At 43.8% G+C, this 21,427-nt stretch overlaps 1 protein-coding gene across 1 annotated transcript in view; it reads right to left on the bottom strand.

The window, feature by feature from the left end:
- TEAD1 (TEA domain transcription factor 1) overlaps nt 1–21,427 on the bottom strand; it is a 49,523-nt gene that overhangs the window by 21,657 nt on the left and 6,439 nt on the right. Inside the window, exon 5 of the mRNA XM_065402395.1 lies at nt 5,041–5,214. Coding sequence (XP_065258467.1) covers nt 5,041–5,214 — 174 coding nt within the window. The remainder of the gene's footprint in view (nt 1–5,040; nt 5,215–21,427) is intronic.

The raw sequence follows: 21,427 nt of genomic DNA on the forward strand, positions 1-21,427 counted from the left end.
TAATGCATATGCACAAAGGGGCTGAATTAAGGTTGCATAGGTTCCTCCCACTGTGGTAAGCAGGCAACCTTAATTCTGGCATTTACTAACTTTTGAGTGCTCAACTTTGCAACCATGCATTTCTTTTAGCTGAGTTTTTTAAATTGAATTTTAGCATTATAACAAAAACAAAACAAAACAAAACCACTCTGAAACCCCCTGAGAAATTTAATCATGTGGAACCATATTTTCACCAACAGGATTCATCATAGGTGCTGGATCCTCTAGATGCACAGCACAGACCTCTGCCACTTGAGCTAACAGAGAAATTGATAGTAGTAGTAGGTTGTCATCCTCTTTGTGGACCAGCACTAGAGGGAGAAGAGAGACATGTTTTCCCTGTAAGTTTCACAGATATCTTCTGACTGCAGTGGAATGTTGAAACTCAGGAATCTTGGGTTCCATTCTAGTTTCTGGAGCAGACTATGCTGTGGGGGGGTGGGGGGGGGATCACAGACTCTTCTGTTCCTATTCCCTCAAGCTTGGTTGCTTCTGCCCATGCCCCAGTCATGTCTCTACTCCTTCCATCTCTGGCTCCTTGTCCCAGTCACCTAGGTAGTCCCAGTCAGTCCCCCCACTCCTCGGGCTCCTCATTCCAGTCCCAGTCACCCTCCTCGGGCTCCTTATCCCAGTTCCCCCTCCCAGACTCCTTGACCAATTCTACTTGCCTGGCTATTCCCAGTCTCCCCATCCTGGCTTCTCCTCTGATTTCAGTTCCTCATCCACCCGCATTTCTCCACCAGCTTCTGCTCTTGGTCTCTTTGCTAGCCAGCCCCTGTCTACTCATCAGATCTGCCCTCCCACAGGCTCCATGTTCCAATCTACCACCCCACCCTCCAGGTTTGGCTCTTGTCCCCTCTGCATGCTAGTCAGGCTGCCCTGGCAAGAGAGACAGTCTTCCTGCTCTCACTTACTGCACCTGGTGACACAGCAAAAAAACTCACCCTGAGGCAGACACCTGGCACGGACAATTTCAGCCTGAATAGTTAAAGTTTGGCAAAGATATTAGCAACTGAAAACAGGGTCTTTTAATGGCAAATGTTGGGGAACCTTAACTATACGTACACTACCATCTCCATCTATAATGATTTCACACCAACTTCTCCTCAACTGTAATTAGGCCTTTAAAACTAATCCAGTTCCTCTGGGGGTTTTAAAGGTCCTTTTTGGAAAATGCCTATTAAAATATTTAAATTGTCAGTGGTTGGGATAATGGGTGTATACCTCATGTACCCATAAAACCCCACATGTGTGAGTACAGAAGTGTAACTGTAAGCATATGGTCCAACCTGCATAACCTATGACTCTCTTGTACAAGCATGTGTTAGCACAAAGGTGGGGTTTGGTAAGTGCAATAGGGGTACCTATATTGTTGAGGGACTGTAAGTTACACCCTCTTTTGAAAGTTTGATCCTTAGAGACAATTACCCACTCAAAAAGGGGGCAGCAGAAGCAGAAGTGCTGCTGAAACCTAAGATTTAGCTGAGTAAAGCTTGAAATCCTGGCAATTAACACTGTGTTTTGAAGGTGCTGAATGGGTAGTTTGGTGTTTTATCACCCATGAGTCTGTCCTAGGAGGTACACTCATTACTTAACATAAACAATAGCATTGGAATTAAATTGGAATTTAATACCAATTTTCAAGACAATAAAAATCCAACCCCTCTTCAGCAAACTCTGCCCAAAACATGGCTCCATTAAAGTCAATGAAAGTTTTATCATTTACTTTAATGAGACCAGGATTTCAGCCCTGATCTCTGCAAACCCTAGACATTGGCAAAGAGTATGGCACATTTTGTTCAATGCATTTTCTGGGTAAGTCTCCAATCTGAGGCATGAATGCAGCTCGTGGAGCCATATCCATGCTAGTTTTATCCATACAGCATGGCTAAAAATAGTCACGTAGATAGGATGGCATGGGCCTTAGCATGGGCTGCACAAGCACCCTGGAGACCCAGGGCACCTACTCTTGTTACTGAAGCCCAAGCTACCACATCTACAATGCTATTTTTAGCCAGGCCAAAGCTGGCACGCATGTGTCTATCCAAGCAACAATCACACCTTGGATTGCAAGGCAGACAATACCCTTAAGTGAAATAGCTGGGTAAAGGCTAGAATGGTCCATCAATTTGGCAGAGCAAGACTCCCACTTGGGGAGCAGGATGAAGTCTCAGGTAAGAGCAGCAGCAGTAGCAAGAGCTATCAGGGAGAAAATAATCCCTCTCTCAGAGGGGTGTGACTAGAGACATTATTTCAGGCACGTTTTGCTTCCCTTTACATGACTTACATTCAATGAAGTTCTTAGCCAGGGCCGCCCGGGGGTAGGGGGTGGGCGCAAGTGGGGCAATTTGCCCCAGGCCCCGCGAGCCCTGGCCGAGAATCCCTTCCCTGGCTACTCACCCGGCGGCGGTCCGGGTCTTCGGTGGCACTTCGGCGGCGGGCCCTTCAGTTGCTCTGGGTCTTTGGCGGTGGGTCCTTCAGTGCTGCCAAAGATGCGGAGCGAGTGAAGGACCCGCTGCCGCCGCAGACTCAGAGCACCGCCCGGTGAGTACAAGTGCCGCAGCGGGTGGTGCCTTTTTTTATGTCTGCTCCCCCGCTTTGCCCCAGGCCCCCTGAATCCTCTGGGCCGCCTGTTCTTAGCAAGTTCATTTTTGAAGCTCCGGCTCTGCTTTAAGCGGGAATGTTAATGAAAACCAACCAGCCCTAATTTATATCTATGGACATGTTTTTAAAAACTGACATTAAACACTACACTAGCTTTTCAGACCCTGTTGTGAGTGTAATAATTTGATACAGAATTTCTGAAACTCACTACCGGATGATTTTCCAAATGCTTCCAGAATTTTAGTGGTAGAAAACCTTATTTTTAAAACATTACATTTTAATTCTTAGAGCAACATGCACCTGTGAGGCAGCAGGAAATGTCTAACAGGCCAATGAGGGCCTAATGCTCAGTATGACAGACCACACAAGCCACATTTGTTCATGGACAAACTTCACGGACAAACTTCATACGTTCAGATCTCATGATAGAGCCACTTGATGACCTCACAGTATATTTATTTACATATGCAAACCACAATATAACCATGGCAATACAATTTTTATAGGACTGTAAGCTCTTAGTGGCAGGGCTCTTGTCTGCACATGCTTAACTTGCTCTTGATGCTAACCAAGCACAAATGATCACAACAATGAATGTATGCCAAGTTTATACTTTCAGGGTGTATTTTCCTGGCTTAAAACATGGTTTGGTTTTGGTAGCAAGAGAATGCTAGAGCAGAACACTTCTCCCTGCCCCTAATCCCCCGTCCTCCTGATGGCAAAAGCTTCAACATAAATTATATAAAGCTAAAGCAAACGTTTTATTTCCTGTAATATGGAAATCTTGATATGAGGATTTCAGATTAATGCACCTTTTTTAAACTATTGCTAAGAAATAAATGGGAGCAATCTTCTTTACTTATACTTTTCAACATAGTAGTAGTAGTATTGAAAGGTAACACGTTATGCTCCTGTAGAACCTCATTAATTGGCACTAATGAATGAGTGGGAGTCCCATTGTGAATTACTAAATTTGGCAAATTATCAGGGAAGTGGAACACACACAAACAAAACAAAGCAAATGTTTTACATCACAAAATGCAGTTTTAGAATTCATGTTGGCAATTATTTTTTAGGATTTCCCCCCCTTATAATAGTTCATAATGTTTAGTCTTGAGAAAAGAAGAGTGAGAAAAGAATCTTCAAATATGTTAAAGGATTTTACAAAGAGGACAGTGATCTGAAGTAGATGAATAAGTAATTGGTTTAATCTGCAGCCCGGAAGATTTAGGATAGATAGTAGGAAAAACTTTTTCATCTAAGGGTAATTAAGTACTGCAATAGGTTACCATGGAGATTGTGGAGCCCCATCACTGGAGGTTTTAAAGAACAGGTTGGACAGGGCTGGTCTAGATATACCTGGTACTGTCTCAGGGCAGGGGCCTGCAATAGATGTCCTCTTGAGGTCCCTTTCAGCCCTACACTTATGATTCTATGTATTAGTAAATGTTCTATGGTAGATACTGTAAAACAAATGGTGTCTTGCTAAAATGAGATATTATAACGGTCTGCTGTTAAATCTTTTAGAAAAGCTTGGGGGATTACTGCCATTTATGTGTGTGTCTTACAGAGTGGGTGATTGATTGAAGTGTCCATTGAAATCCAACTGTATATGTACAGCGATGCACATGGTTAAAGTGACACCAATATTTTAGGTATCTTTCAACATTTCTGATATCTAGCTTTTATCTTTTCTTCATTCTAATCCTCCTTCAGCCACTCCTCACAGCTACTTTGGGCAGGTATAATTCCTCTGCAAACAGAATTCCATGCCAATGTCCCAAATGTACTTAGAGAAATTGAAGGCAGGTCTGCTTCAACAATGAAGCAGAAATTAAAGCAACCAAAACCATTATACAACAGCACTGGAAATATCACAAACTCTTAAATAGTTTTTTTAATACTAATTTTAAATATAACGGTGTTGTGAAAACATTGGCTGATCTCAAGGCTAAAAACTATATTACTTGCCGTCAGCAGAGTCCAACATACAAAACACTCAAAAATATACACAGAAGTCTCCGTTTAAGTTGCTGATATTGCTCTCCAATCAAACCACTAGATGGCAGTTCACCATTTATAAACTTATTACCTGTTTAAACAAAACTTATTACCTGTTTGTCACTGGCAAAGGATCATGCATAACAAAGTGCTGGCAGGCACTACAATTACTACAGTTGTTTTCTAGGAACACAGACATGTTGTGGGAAACAGCAATAGAAGTGGCTTTCTGCTAGTGTCCCACATGAAGGATATACACAAATGATGGAGACTCAGCTTCACGTTATTAAGTGATGACAAAATAAATTCCTGTGTACGTGAACGTTTAGAAAGAGTAGGGAAGCACATAACGTGAACACACAGTCTAAATTAACTTCTATGGTATGTCTTACTCACCCAGAATTTTACTAGGAAGAAGGCATTTTGGGGGCCCTTCCCAAACAGTTCCTTTAAACCACCTTTCTTTTCAGGAAATTTGTCATAAATCTGACGAATGTCCACCGATTCAAGCAACGGGTCACTGTAAGAATGGTTGGCATGTCCAATGTGCACAAAGAGGTGTTTGTTGTACTGTAAGAAAATAAGAAAAAGAAAAAATCACTATTGTACAAGAAAAACAGAGGTTTATTTAAGCTGAACAGTATGTCTGTGTGTTCATGCTAAGATTAGGGTGCTTTGGTGGATTAGAAAAACTTGCCCTCATTTACCTTTGGAACCATGGTTTATTTGCAACATGATTTCCATGAAGTAACTTTGGTGGTCTTGGCACAGTCCCTAGTGAACAAGAGTCAATATCATAAAACCAGTTCCCCTACTGTAAACCTGCTAAGCATGATTAACTGCCGGCAGGTGTTTACCTAAAAAACCAGAACAGCCAGCAAAGTGATGATCAGCCCATCCTGAGCACAGTAAGATCAAGGTCATTAGAAAGAGTGGTGGTGTCTGCACCATGTAGTTTAATGTCTTATGTACAGAGATCTTTAGTTTCTGCTAGTGCAACAGCTCCCTTAATCGTTACATTACTAACATTTCTTTCTTTAAAAAAAAAAAAAAGTGTGCTAATGTCAGTTGCCTAAAGGAGAGGGAAGAGATTTTTCTTTAATTCCTAGAATTATAGTAATAAGAAGGAACTAATAGGTCAGCTAGTCCATCTCCCTGCCAGTGTAGGATTTTTCCCTTTGGTATATTCCCGAATGCTTTGTTGAATCCACTTTCAAATGACCCAAGCTTCTACCACTTACTGTGGGAGCTAGTTTCACAGTTTCGCTGCCAGAATGTATAACCTGATGTTCAACCTAAATTTCCCCCTTTCTAGTTTCATTCCACTATAATTAGTTATAGCCACCGGTACCACCCAAAACAATTCCTCTCCCTTCTCAGAGTGAAATCCTGGCTCCAATGAAGTCTATCGTTAAACCCTCTATTGACTTCAATGGGGCAAGGATTTTACCCACATTGTTTACACCCTGCATATTTGTCTGAGACTATAGCACATTGTAAAATCTGAAATGAAAAAGAAGAGGACCTGATACTGCATGCCGCTAAGTCCCACCCAGGGGAGAGCTCCACACCTCACAAGACCACATGAAAAGATGAAAGGAGCATGGTTGTTTTTTAACCACATAGATCACAAACAACATCTTGCTAACTCAGTTAAAGGGAAAACCAATGTGCAGTCACTGAACAGCCGAAAACTTTGCAATATTGGATAGCTACTGGCTACAAGGTAGCAATTTCTAACCGGTAAGCATAAAATAATGTCAACTCTGCGTTTTCAACATCTGCCTGGCTATTTTGTTCACAATATATCTGCAGACAAAACAGATTAAAATAACACTGTCATACCTAAATAAACTGAACATCCAACCATTCAGCTGGCCTATCATGCTAACCCATATTATCTCACAGTTTCTTTGTATTCCCCTGTTTCCATCTCTTGTCACTTGTCTTACACTTTGACCGTAAGCCCCTGGGAGCAGGGTCTGTCTTTTTCTTCTGTGTTTGTACAGCACCTAGCACAATGGGGTCCTGGTCCATGCCTAGGGCTTGGGATAAAAATAAATAATAATAACTGAATACAACTTTCCCTAACAAATGTGCAAAACCCAGAGGAAAAGAAAGTAGACTGACTATATTTTTACCAACTGTACTTGGACAAGTAAACCGATAAAACTAGTAAAATCATCTAGAGCAATGAAATCTGAATTTAGAATACACTTATTTGTTATAATGGGCATATATAATCGGATACATTCCAGTCTCCTCCTGACGTATTTTATTTAGTGGGGGGAAAAGAGCTTAACACTTCAGGCTTTAATAAACCTAAGCTCAATTCGTAAGATGTGAACATCGGTTACACAGATTTACCTTGGAGCATTCTCTTTCAAAATAGCCCCCACCGTATTTCCTCGGTGTGCACACAGAAAACTTTCCCAATCTTTGCTTATAGATGCAACAAACCACAAAGGGGCATCATAGTCAAAATAGGGTGTTTCTACTCTAAAGAGCCAAGCACGTAGGTCAGAAAAATAAACAAGTGAATGGAAGGGACTGAGTGCATGAATGAATGAATGCATGAATGAAAGTTTATCAGCAAGGCATGAGCAGGTTTAAGTCACATACCAATCATTTACACAAGAATTACAGTAATTATCATACTATTCAGTTACAATGAGGGATTATCATAACAATATCTGCAGAGTCGCTAGATTTGTCATTTTACTTGATAATTGAATAACTGCAGATGAAACATCCTTGCTATACACACAAAATACACATACACTACTTCAATTACATGTGATCTATATCCAGATACACATCATTGTATTATCTTGGCGCGCCAAGCCCATACAAAAATTAATATATAATATTGTTGGGAACCACTGCTGTTCTAGGTTTACCTCTTAAATGTCTGGTGACCAGGGAAAGCAAGCAAGCAAGAACACTAGATTTTAGGTGGTGACTATAATTTGAGATAAATTCACAACTGTATGAAGATAACACATGAGAATTTGGGGCACGTAACTGTAGGCATAGATCTTGCTGGACATGAGTAAAATTTGAGTGCAAGGTTCAACTGTAAACAATGATTTGACAGGCTGTGTGCCCGAGACAGTGTTTCCAGGGCTAGTTGAGATAAGTGGGAACACCCTGAACTGATTAACTTGAAATGCAGATAAAGGGAGGAAATAAGCAATTGGTCCTTACACAATCTCCAAAGTGATTGGTCCTTACATGATCTGCACAATGTCCAACCCAATTAGATTCAACAAGTATAGATGTTATGGCTGGGGAAAATGTATATAAACTGTCTAACATGTGACATGCTTGAACTGGAACTGGAATTGGTATCACCCAGTACCTAAACCCCTGCATCTGGGTGGCCTTATCCACGAGGGCATAGAGCTGTCACATGCCTAATAAAGTAACCTGAGTGCTGAGCAGGAATCAAATTGAGTTGTTTGGGATCCTGAGAATGGGATAAAGTGTTCTCCCAGAACTGGGTGAGGTATTCTGGATAAGCCAAGTGGAAGAGGTCTTGGAAGGAATCCCAACATTATTGTCTTGCAAAATAATCTGGTAAAACATTTCTTCAGACATTATACTATTTTACCGTCTGGAAAATAATGTACTAGAGTGCTCAGACTCCAAACTGCAATCAAAGAGACGTTATGTATATAGGAATACAGAGCAGATCACAGAGCCTTTATGCTACTTAAATATAAAAGCAAAGTTAAAGGCAGCTGTAAAGTTACTACAGTTGCCTGCAGATCTTGCCAAAGTACCTGATGCTGCTGCAGCAAAAATTCTGACAGGATATAGTGGGACAGATGGTGTGACATCACCTGAGAATATTCTTAGGACATAAATGTTTATTTTGACATTGCGTGTGTGACTATTTTCTGCTTATGCTGCTGTAATTCATATATGAAATAGAATCATTACTAATCTAATTAGATAAGGCATATTTCTACAGGCTCATAAATGACAACACAATATTAGGCACAAGACAAATTTGTTCAATGGGCAGTCTCCATGAAAAGTGTGTATATATGAAAGCGATGAGGTTAAGTTACATGGCCATATCTTCTGAGCCTTTTAGTGTTTGAAAAGATAAAGAACATCCTCATTATAAGCAAACTTCACTATTATTTCAGGCTGCATATTCCAGAGTTATTGAAGTACATTAGTACTGAGGAATTTGCCCATGCCACAGTATTTAAAGGATTTACATTTGACATGTACATAATTATATGCTTTAAATACTGTAAACCACAGTGGGTCAAATCCTGTGTTTTTTTTAAGCATAGCAACTACATCAAAGTTTACAGAATACATTCCTGAGCTATTTCATCTGCAGAGTTTGCATTACACTACATGCCCTGGAGATGGCTGCCTCTTACTGAACTCCTTCCCTTAAAAAATTCTAAATATCTGAGGAATGCAGTAAAGCCATGAAAAATGACTGTTGTCAACTAATACCATGAGAAAAATTATAATCCACTTAGGAATTTAAAGGAACCAAGACAAATCGCCAATGTCAGAGGATGCTAACATACAAGCTGAGCAGAACAAAGACAAATCACCTACATTTGTTTTACCGTTCAATACATATACTGGCTCTTGCGAAATTATGTCCTTATGTTCTATGGTTTTGCTCTTACATTCCACAAAACTAGGTAATGAGAGCTGCTACAGCTCTCTCAGATGCATTCTTGTGCTCCACAGTACCAGGGAAGTGCACTCTGAATCTCATGCAACACAAATACGCATCTATTAAGCAAAGTTCTTTCAATTTCAGTGGCAAGATGCAGGCTGCACTGTAACTTGACATACACATGCTCTCAAAGCATGAAAGCATAGAGTTGCAACCTGCAGCCTTCTACCACAGAACCAGTTGCTCCAAGTCATAGGCGTGCGCAGCACATTTCATTAGGGTGTGCACCCAGGGAATTTTCTTTTATTTTTTAAAGGCGAACATCATAAAGTTTGGGGTGCGGGGTGTGGGAGGGGGCTCAGGGAAGGGGGTTGGGGTGCAGGAGGGGTGCAGAGTGCGGGAGGGGGCTCAGGGAAGGGGGTTGGGGTGCAGGAGGGGTGCAGGGCAGGGAGTTGGGGTGCGAGGTGCAGGCAGAGGGCTTAGGGCAGGGGGTTGGGTACAGGAGGAGTGCAGGGTGCAGCAGGGGGCTCAGGGCAGGGGGTTGGGGTGCAGGAGGGGTGCTAGGTGCAGGCAGGGGGTTGGGGTGCAGGAGGGGTGCGAGGTGCAGGCAGGGGGCTCAGGGACGGGGGTTGGGGTGCGAGATACAGGCAGGGGGCTCAGGGTAGGGGGTTGGGGTGCAGGAGGGGTGCAGGGCAGGGGGTTGGGGTGCGAGATACAGGCAGGGGGCTCAGGGCAGGGGGTTGGGGTGCAGGAGGGGTGCGAGGTGCAGGCAGGGGGCTCAGGGCAGGGGGTTGGGGTGCGAGATACAGGCAGGGGGCTCAGGGCAGGGGGTTGGGGTGCAGGAGGGGTGCGAGGTGCAGGCAGGGGGCTCAGGGACGGGGGTTGGGGTGCAGGAGGGGTGCAGAGTGCGGGAGGGGGCTCAGGGCAGGGGGTTGGGGTGCAGGAGGGGTGCTAGGTGCAGGCAGGGGGCTCAGGGCAGGGGGTTGGGGTGCGAGATACAGGCAGGGGGCTCAGGGCAGGGGGTTGGGGTGCAGGAGGGGTGCTAGGTGCAGGCAGGGGGCTCAGGGTAGGGGGTTGGGGTGCAGGAGGGGTGCAGAGTGCGGGAGGGGGCTCAGGGCAGGGGGTTGGGGTGCAGGAGGGGTGCAGGGCAGGGAGTTGGGGTGCGAGGTGCAGGCAGAGGGCTCAGGGCAGGGGGTTGGGGTGCAGGAGGGGTGCTAGGTGCAGGCAGGGGGCTCAGGGCAGGGGGTTGGGGTGCGAGATACAGGCAGGGGGCTCAGGGCAGGGGGTTGGGGTGCAGGAGGGGTGCGAGGTGCAGGCAGGGGGCTCAGGGCAGGGGATTGGGGTGCGAGGTGCAGGCAAGGGGCTCAGGGCAGGAAGTTGGGGGGGAGGGGTGCAGGAGGGGTTCGGGCTCCGGCCCGGTGCTGCTTACCTGCAGCAGCGCGCTCCCTGGCTGCCTGCCCTGGCCCCACGCCACGTTGCTCACCATGTCCCTGCGCGGCCCCTGGGGAGGGGGGGCCCACAGGGCTCTGTGCGCTGCCCTTGCCGCACCTCCAGGTACCTTCCCCGAAGCTCCCATTGGCCGCGGTTCCCCGTTCCCGGCCAATGGGAGCTGCGGGGGCGGTGCCTGGAGCAACGCACGGAGCCCTCTCCCTTCCCCCCCCCCCCCGGGACGTGGTGCCGGCTGCTTCAGAGAGCGGCGCGGGGCCTGTGGCACCACAGGGGGCAAATCCCGAGGGCTGGATCCAAAGCCCTGATGCTCCAACTATATCTTACAAGGCTAGATTGTGCCAGTTAGGCACAGCCCTTAGAGAAAAAAAATGTGGAGGCAGCACTATTCTAGAGGATGTACTGGAGAGCATTCTGCTTACCTGAATTCCCTGGTCACAGGTGAAGCACGCTCATCACAAAAGCCCTTCGTAGGATACAGTCTGCTCCCTCCTGATGCTAGAGCCATAGTTCCACCTCCTCTATGTCCATTTGAAATACCATGCACCTTTGGAGGAGTAGGGAGGACACAATCCCTGCACCTCCTTGAACGCAGGGTCTGCAGAAATGCCTGATCCTTAAAGGGGCCACACAAAAAGATGGCTCCTTGCACCTTCCTCCCACCGCATACCCACATAAAGGCCAGGCAGAATATAGTCCTCAACCATCAGTTGTGCAGAGGCAGCATCCCGTGATCCTGTCTCACCCCACCTGGGACAATTAGAAATATCTCACCAGCCAGGCCACTCCAGGAGATCTACAGGCTCTTGCAAGTTTGTTCCAGCTGCAGTGGCCCTGATGAAAGTGAAGCTCCAAGTTTTCAGGAGGAAAAGGTCATGCTCGCAGCAATGTCACCAGGGAGATTGTCTATTGTTTCAGTCACAGCAACAAGGCACTCGGTGAAGCTGCCATCATTAGCAGTAAGGAAGGGAGAGAACTGAATTAACTGGTTCTGTGTCTTATGGATCCAAAACAAAAACCCAACAAAGCAGCACACTCAAATGGCCCTGTGCTGCATGTCTTCTATCCCCACTGAAATAAAAAGAGGCCCTCTCTTGGGTTGAATGTACTCTACATCAAAGTGAGCAATGGACTAAAATGGAAGCTCAGAAAGAAAGGGTGGGTGAAAGGCTAGTGGTCTCGCTTGGCTCTGCCTAAGACACTTGGGGTATGTCTACACTGTGATAAAAGACCCACAGCACAACAGCGGGTGGTCCGGGTCAACTGACTCAGGCTCGCGGGGCTTGGGCTGTGGGGCTATAAAATTGCAGTATAGTTGTTCGGGCTTGGGTTGGAGCCTGGGCTCTGGGACCCCCCCAAGGGGTCTCAGAGCCTGAGCTCCAGCCCAAACGTCTACACTGCAGGTGTTTTATTGCAGTGTAGACATACTCTTGATGAGGCAGCAAACAACCTTACTCTAGTGCAGGGGTCGGCAACCTTTCAGAAGTGGTGTGCCGAGTCTTCATTATTCACTCTGATTTAAGGTTTCGCATGTCAGTAATACATTTTAACGTTTTTAGAAGGTCTCTTTCTATAAGTCTATAATATATAACTAAACTATGGTTGTATGTAAAGTAAATAAGGTTTTTAAAATGTTTAAGAGGCTTCATTTAAAATTACATTAAAATGCAGAGCCCCCCGGACCGGTGGCCAGGACCTGGGCAGTGTGAGTGCCACTGAAAATCAGCTCACGTGCCGCCTTCGGCACGCGTGCCATAGCTTGCCTACCCCTGCTCTAGTGGCTGGGGTTCTATAGATGTATCCTGTTTAGTGATATGCTATAGCTGAGATAGCTATCTACAAGGTACTACCGCTTGTGTTAGGTTAACAAACCGTACTATCGGAGGAAAAAGGAACCAAGTGGGATGAACTGATTAAAAAATAATCACCAATACAACAAGAGTCTGCGTGCTACTGTAATCTGTATTGTCTTGGCTCTGCTGCACTGCCTTATCTGTAAATCTGACACCCTTTAATTTCCTACTGATGTGAGAAAACAGCTCACCCTGCCAAGAATTCCCTTTATTTCTAATAAAATTTTAGTGACTAAAATGTTCATTCCCATAGATTTAGCTTTCCACGGAAAGGGATCAAGACAGAGTTGGCCTAGCAATATTTTAACACAGCATTGGGAGCTGGCAGCACTGCCTATTGTTAAGGTTGCCTAGCACTTCCCATTCTAAGAACCTGGTTTCCATTGCTTATAACTTTTTCAAACTAACTATTTGGGCTGAAATTTTTGATGTTGGGTGTCTGGTCAGGATGAATTGTTCTGGAAAATTTCACACGAAACCGGTCAGCCATTGGACTAAGGAAAAATAGTGTTTTGCCCATGTTAAAAATATCCCCCCAACCTTCTTTGGAGAAGCTCTAGCACCCCCATGGTTTAAAGCAGGGACTTGAAATTTGGCAAGGGGTGGCCTTTGTGTTAAGCACATGCCGTTTGCCATTCCAGTGAAAATCTGCCCAAATTTGACCAAGTTACAAATCTCTGAAAAAATGCAGTTTGCACATGCTCAGTAGAGACTTCTTAGATTTTTAGCAGATGAGCAAGACTTTCCCTGACATTCCAGCTCTGGGCTGCTCGGGCAATGCCAGGTTAGGGTCTGGGCACCTGAACTGAGAGCAGGGAGCCTCTCTCTCCTTTGCTGTCATTGGCTCCTCTCCTGGCAGGGGGAGGAGAGATTTGCCTGTTTTGAAAGCAAAGGGGGTGAGAGCCAGATCTGCAGGGTGGACAGGAACAGGAAGCCTGGGGGTAGGACAGAAACTGGAAATGAGTGGGATAAAGAGTAGGAACCAGTTAGCGGGATGGGGTGGGGGGGGGCTGGAGGCCTGACTAGGAAACAGGGTAGAGGGGAGAACTGGGACTGGCTAGAGACAGGGCCTGGGACAAAGAGGCAGGGGAGCATGGAGATCAGATGGGGAGCTGGGGAGGGAAATTGTGATTGAGAGCTAGTGGAGACTGGGAAGGTGGATGGGGTGGGGGGTGACTGGAGGCCAGGGTAGGAGAAAGAGAGAGAGAGACAGACAGACTGAATGAGGAACTGGGGGGTGGCAGAGAAATTTGGACTGGCTGGGCAAGGAGACAGAGAATGAAAAGCTGGGGGAAATGGAATGACTGTGCAAGGAGATTGGGACTGTGATGGGGAGTTAGGAGGGATGAAACTAGAACTTGCTAGGCATGGAGATTGTGGAATGAAGACAGAGACTGGCTATATGAGGACAATGGGACTGGGGCCTAGTACCAGGGTTAGAGAAGAGACAGGACAGGGAGGTGGTGAGGGACAGAAGGGGTCCTGTTTGGTGAGAACAGGAAGAAGAGTCTGTGCCCACTAGATCACATTCCCCTCCAGAGCCTGGAATAACCCCAAGATCCCTGATCCACTATTCCTCTGTCTCCTCTAGTGCTGGTCCACAAAAAAGATGACAACCTACTATTGCTACCAATTATTCCAGTAGCTCAAATGACAGAGATCTGTGGATTTAAAGGTTCCAAGTGCACTGAAGAACCATGGGGTTAAGACGACGGCACCTGATGGAATTTCTGTTATTTCAGGTTTGCTTTTTAAAAAAACTAGGGAATTACACACAAAAAAACCTCCTTAAATTAAAAGAACATTATTAAATTTGCAAAGTCAAACAACTGCAATTTAAAAAACAAGCTAGATCCTACAGCTGTGTTTGGCAGGCTTAATGCATGATATAGTGCTCCCGGCTGGCTACCGAGGTACAATTTATATGCATTTACCCCCATACTGATACACTCCCCAATTCACTTCTTGACCATTAGTGAGAATCAACAAGGGTTCATTGTGATTTTACATCTCTAAAACCCACTTCCATTATTTGCAATGCTCTCTTAGGAGTTTTTGAAATAAAAGCTCTCTGCTCATTCCACTTTCCACTTGTCAACCGTCGTCCCCTATGCATCTAATAAAGTTAAAATTAATATGGTTATTTTTACTCCCTGGGTTTTGCACAAGCACCAATAACGATCTCAGCAGAGCTCTGGGAGCAGTGTTTGCTCACTAATTGTGACTGCAGAGCCAGCAGGGGGAGCCAACAAAATTGATTTTTTTGGTGAGTTCTGCAAAAAAAATTGTGATTATTGTTTTATTTTGAAAATTTTAAGCAACAGTGACAGATTTTGAACAAGAATGATGTAGATGATCTTTCACACCTGGTCACACTAACTTTAAGGAAGGCCAACTTTGGAGAATTAGTTACTGCCAAATGTCTTTCTACTTATTGCCACCAATATTTGCATACTGGACTACTAATTTTAGGCACCAATGGTCGCAATCCTGCCACAGGAACTATGCAGGTAGACGCCCTACACTTGCACAGGTCCCCCTTGAAGCTAATGGGGCTCCATGCAGCCACAGGGGGCTGCTATCAAATAGCCAGTTTCAGGATTATATCAATACTAAACGAATGGGAACTGTCAGTTCTGAGCACCTCTGAAAAAACCAGGGCACTTTAATTTAGGTGTCTAAATATAGACACCCAAGTTTGAAAATTTTACAGAGTATGACATATGTTCATTCCACAGTGCAGATGCATAATCACTATACACGTCAACAGAAGTGAACTCCATATTTTTGTGTACTTAATTCAACTTTATATTAAAATAACCTTGAATCTAGAATCCACCACACTAAATTAATTCTTTTAAAAAAATTGATCCATCTAAATTTAAGTTTAGTTGCTCTTCTTTTTATGTAAGAAGGAGGCTAGACAAGGAGTTTCGTATAACCAAAATGTTGACATCTTTGATATGCTGCCTATCAAGAGTACAAGAGGATAAACTTCTAAACACAGCTTAAGATGTGTTGATAATATAACATAAGAAAACTCCTGAGCCTCTGTAACATTTTACACAGTTAAATTGGTTTGGTTAATTTTTTATATTTTATTGCATTTGCACAATGAGACCAGGTTAGCAGTTTCACTTTTATGATCCATTTCTAGTCAGCTTCACTTTGTGGTGCTCCTTCACAATGCTCTCTGGACTCACAATACTGCAGGGTAATGTTTAAATGCAAAAGCCTTGTTTAAAAAAAACAAACCCAGAAATAAAAAATAAGGAACATTTCCATTAAGATTATATTTCCCCACCACCGTTTCTTTTTAAAACAAATTCTGAATTTTGGACCTAATGCTATTATCCCACATTATGGGTAGGTGGGTTAATTTGGAAAATTTGCTCTTCAGCATGTAGCTGTAAGGAATTTTAGACGTAAAACTGTTTCAAGTGCTGGAGGTTGCTGTGAAAGCAGTAGTCACAATTGAATGCTCAGAAGAGAGGGAAGAAAAAAGTTTTTTTGGAGGTAGACTGACTAACAGATACTTAATCAGATCAGTTTGGGTTGCAACTGGAGAATCAGACAGGTAAAATATATTTAGGAGAAGGTCTACTATATTGAAATTATAATAATTTAACTTAGAGTCTTTGCATTTTAGAAACACCTGTATGGAAGACAATAGTTTAGGTTCTCTCTAATCTGATTGAGGATTCAACTACTACGTGTTAGAGAACACATTTACTTGGTTTAAATAAATTAATAAATAAATAATTTAACTTTGAGTCTTTGCATTTTAGAAACACCTGTATGGAAGACAATAGTTTAGGTTATCTCTAATCTGATTGAGGATTCAACTACTACGTGTTAGAGAACACATTTACTTGGTTTAACCAGGAATAGAAATTTGTTCTGAACTTCCCAGGAATTCTTATAGTGAAATCACAAAACACCTAAGTAAAGAAATCTTAGACTGACAGTGACAGACTGGTGAGGTTCCAAATATACAGAGTTGGAATACAATTAAGGAGAAGTACTTTTTCTCTTACAAAGTGACCGGTGTTTGAAGACTTGAGGTGAAATTCTAGTTTGTTTGTAAGTACAAAGGACCACCGAACTAATAAACGACCAGAGAATTTGGAAGAAAATGCAGCAGGAATTTGGCACGTGTATGTTTAGTTGTTTTTCACATTAAAGAGGGAGTCATTTCACTCATCTGGAGCTGTAGAGTCAATATTCAGAGATGCTGCAAGTGTGGCATCCTACATCCTACCTTGCAATTTCCAAAAATACCAAAAGTTAAAGTGAGGCTAATTATTTCCATTCTATAATTTTAGGAAGGTTTTTGCTATTTAACATTTCACCTTTAAATGGAATAATTCTGTGATTAGGAAAAAGAGTCCTCCAAGGGACAGGATTCTATGGAGCAGGTTTGAAATCCACTAGAATACTGACTGATAGTTACAGGCTCTTGTACTTTTACACAATCATTACCAATGGAAGGGCGCCAGAAATCTTTAATGCCCCAATCCTGCAATGAGTTCTGCGTGGATACACCTTTAAAATCACAGAGAGCCGCACTGAAGTCAAGGGGATGCTGCTCAGGCAAATAAGGCCTAAGTAAGTAATTATTTATGTGAGGGTTTCTGTTTTCTGCTAATAAATGTTGGCAATCCATTTGGTTAAAAATAGTACTTCATTTTATTTACTGTGAAATGTTACTGGTAAAAAGGTACTGAAAGACTATTTCAGGGGTGGCCAAACCACCCCACGCCTTCCCTCGCCCATTCTCCACCTACCAGACTGGGGTTGGGAGGAGCTCAGACCTCTGCCTTGCAGCAGGGTGGTGGGGTAGGGGCTTCTGCCCAGCGGGGAGGAGGATCTCGGGGCTTCAGCCATATGGATCGTGCCTGCCGGGGCTCGGGGCTTTAACAGGAGCAGGGCTGAAGCCCCCAGCCCCACAGGTGCATCCTGTGGGGCAGAAGCCTTGAACCCCAGCAGGCGTGCCCTGGCTCTCGAACTTCTGAAGATTGTCATATACGGTGCAGTGGGTCAGTAAGTTTGGACACCCTTGGACTATTTCAAGGATAGAGTAAATTGTTACATGATTCTGGTTTAAAAGCTTCTGCAGATTCTTGTTTAAAAACTTACATATATCCATTTATTAGGTCAGAAGAGGAACAAAGGAGTACAACAACCTAAAACTTCATGGCTTAAAATGTACATAACTATTGTGCATTTCTTGTTTGTAAATTATTTCTATATTAGGGAAAAAATTAACACTGATTTCCATACTAGCAGATTCCCATAGCAGAGACAAAGAGCCACAACTATAGACACAATCAGAATGTTGTGAAGCAAAGCTAAATGAGATCAGGGTGTAGGTCTAGCATCTCATCTCTAGGGGTGGCTTTGGAGTTTGTTGGAAAATTCTCTGTCACTTAAAAAACAAAATCAGAAGTGCCGAAGATAAATCTAGACTAAGTTTTATCAGTTGTATTTCTTGCAAAATCCAAAGAGATCTCGGGTCATTATGTTGCCACTGCAGAGTGCTCCCTAAAATATGTATTTTTAGTGCTTTGTTCATTCTCCTTTTCAATGTTCTGAGCAAGGAAGCTTCTTTTGCTCTGGGAAACTGTTCATAGTCTTTGGACTATTCTGCATGCCATTATTTACAGTAGGATCCAGATAATCAAACCATATTAATAGTAAACTATCAGCCACCCTCAAAACTGCAAGTAACGAAGTGGGAGCTCTCACGTATTCCCTGTGAGAACAGGACAAATTTAGTGAAGCTTCAGGAACAGCCGGATGAGCAAAGAAGCACAGCACAAACCCCTTTTATTACATAGAGCCTGCCCTCTCTGGCTGGCTTTGCGGTTCCTCGCCAACCTCCTGTGGATGGCTCTTCACCCTTCTCCTCTGCTGGTTAGAAGAGCTGCACCTCCTAACAGTCTGCTGACAGGCCAATCAGCTAGCTGTGGCTTGTGTTCAGCCAATCTGCCCCGCTCTCCCCTCCCTGCTCCTGTCATTCTCCTACACAGCTTCTCCTAGGTCGCTTGATGCTCCCGCTCTTCTCCCTTCAACTTGCCTCTTTGGCTCCCTTCTATCTCCTCTCCTTTCAGCCTTCTACCATTACTCCACCTCACAGATTTTTGTCCTATTGCTCCTACCCACTTGCCTTCTGAACCCTTTCCCATTGCCACTGACTCCCTGCCCAACACACAAATGGTTGAGCATTCAAACTCTGGTATGGAGGGTTAACGTTTGAATAGGGTTGACATGTAAGGAAACTGCCACAGTGGGACTAAAGAATGATATCAGTTTGGGTTCATAACTGACAAATTTACTTTTTTTGTGCCTTATTTTTGTACAATACAAATACTGAAGCAGCTGTTTTTTTTTTTGTTTTTTTTTAAGAAAGATTCAAGTAGTTTCATAATACTGGTACTCTAGTTAACCATTCACGTCAATGTAGTGCATTGAAAACGTGGGATCTCCTAGCAGTGCACTCCCAATCAGAGACAAATGCTTGTGGGGTTCTCACCCCTACATGGCAGGAACTCTAGAAGATATTAGGCTTTCCAAAGATGGCTTTGTGGTATTTATCCAGGCTTTCTTCACCACTGTTTTTCAATTCAAGTCTCTAACTTTTCTCTGCAATACAAGTGTATGTGTTACATTCCCCAGAGAGTCTGCACCTGCCTGGAAAATGAGAGCTCAGAGGCCTCTGCTGAGCCTTAGTCTCACATGTACTGTACTAGTGCAATGGGTTGCATGCTGAGCTACTGCATGTAAAAATAATACTTAGGACATGACTTTTTGATACCCACAGTTGCCAAAGCAGTATGTTTTGACCATTAGTAGTCGATTATGTTGCAAATCTATTCACTTCACTCAGCTGGTTTCATATTATTAATTCCAGTGGTGTGACTGCAGAGCACATATAATCTGGCAAAAACATATTTGGTTAAAGCCGTTCTATTCCTCAGAGGGAGGACAAAGTTTACTTAGTCAGTGAACTGCTCTATTATTCATTTTTTGAAACTGTAAGATGGCCTAGAGATACAAATGCTGTACGCTGTATAAAACAGACACGTTTTCCAAACTTTGATACATATCTATTAAACTAAATGTTACACATTAATGTAGAATAATAATAATTCCATTATGAAAACGATATAAAGAGGATGTTTCAATGACATGGTTTTAACCATTCGGAAGTTAGAAAGAAAATTCATTTATTTAACTCTGCCACCCTCTGTGTGTGCATCAGGATGCTGTTTTTAGTTACACAATCACATACTATTTTCCAAACATGTGTTTTCCCTACAACTTGGGGAGACACGTGCAACGTCTTCTATTTCTGTGTAACATTCTGTGTACACCAGAGCCCATAAATCACTAATATACTAGGTATATAGTGAATAAGCCAAGGACTTCTATGCTGTACATCTTTCAAGGCCGCATGAAGACAAAACCTACATGATGGCATACTTCTTTATTAGGAACTTCTTAAGAGGAGGCTTTCTTGAGAACTTCCATAAATACTTGCAAAACAATTAGGTCAACAAGTGTCATATTCTGACCTTATTTTCTCCACACACTGGCTCGCATTTCTGGGCAAGGTGTGGCTGTTGGAGGGATAGGTTTACCCCTCTGTCATGCACAGACCATTGTCTCCTTTGATTTGCAATGTCAGGAAATGGAACTGGTTTGCTGGTGTGCCTTTGAAGATTGATGGAACTAAAGAGTTATCAGGCAGTCCTGAGAGATAAGACTGCCCTGACAGATCACTCTATGGGTTGGTAGCACTTCACGGTAAATTTTGGCCTCTGCTAGGGATACAGTAGTCCCTATTGACACCATTAACCATGAGATTTTGTTGGTTCATTTGAAAACCCTAGAAAGGGTGGCTGGAGCTGCTCTGGAGTGGCCCTGCTCCTACTATCTCACTAAGAGAGCCCAAAGGACAGCTGTGAGCAATTGTCCTCTGTGCCAAAGGTTCTCTTGCATGGGTGTTGCAGGGATTTACACTGACACCTTTCCCGTACAGCGTGAATATGAAGCCCCTGGAAGGACTGATGAAGAGACCATGTCTGCGCTGCATTCAGTATGACACCCCCCTCTATGACTCCATCACATCTGAGCCAGCCAGAACAGTGGAGCAAATTACCCGTTTAGATGGAACTGGGGCTTGAATGAGAGTCTTCTCTCTGTGAGTCTGTCTATGTGAAGCTGACATAAAATTGGTGGGTTGAGGGAAACGGCTGGAAACATTGGCTGCACTGCTGTCAGCACCCTTCATTGAGGAAGTGTGACTGCCATTTGCAAAACAGGCTTGCAAGTTGGGAGTGGTGTTGGATCTTGGATGCCCGGTAGCTGCTGCAGCCAAGAGAGTTGCAGAAGCTGAAGCTAGTACAGAATGCTGCATCCCACTTATACATTGGGAGCAGGAGCACTTTATAATCAGTGCTCTGTGATTTGCACTGGGGATCCCATTAAGTTTCCAGATGGAATTCTACATAATTTGGTTTTAATCTACAAAACCCTAGATGATTAGGGACCTTGTTACCTGAGAGTCCACTTTTTTCCTCATGACATACAGCCACCAATGAGATCAGCAAAGGCACTTGGGTGGGCGCTCCCTTGATATAAAAGACAGGAAGCTGCTGATAGTATGTTGTCTGAGAAGGGTCAATGACTTTGGAACTCATTTTCACCCTGGTGTTCCAGAGCCTGGATTTGTGCATGCTGCCAGGGGCATCTCTTTTCCCAGGCTCTTGAGGAGGGGAGTAAGTTGTTATATTTATGGGCAGTCCTCTTGAATGTTTTTAAA

The sequence above is a fragment of the Emys orbicularis genome, chromosome 4, assembly GCF_028017835.1.
Source record: "Emys orbicularis isolate rEmyOrb1 chromosome 4, rEmyOrb1.hap1, whole genome shotgun sequence".
NCBI lineage: Eukaryota > Metazoa > Chordata > Testudines > Emydidae > Emys > Emys orbicularis.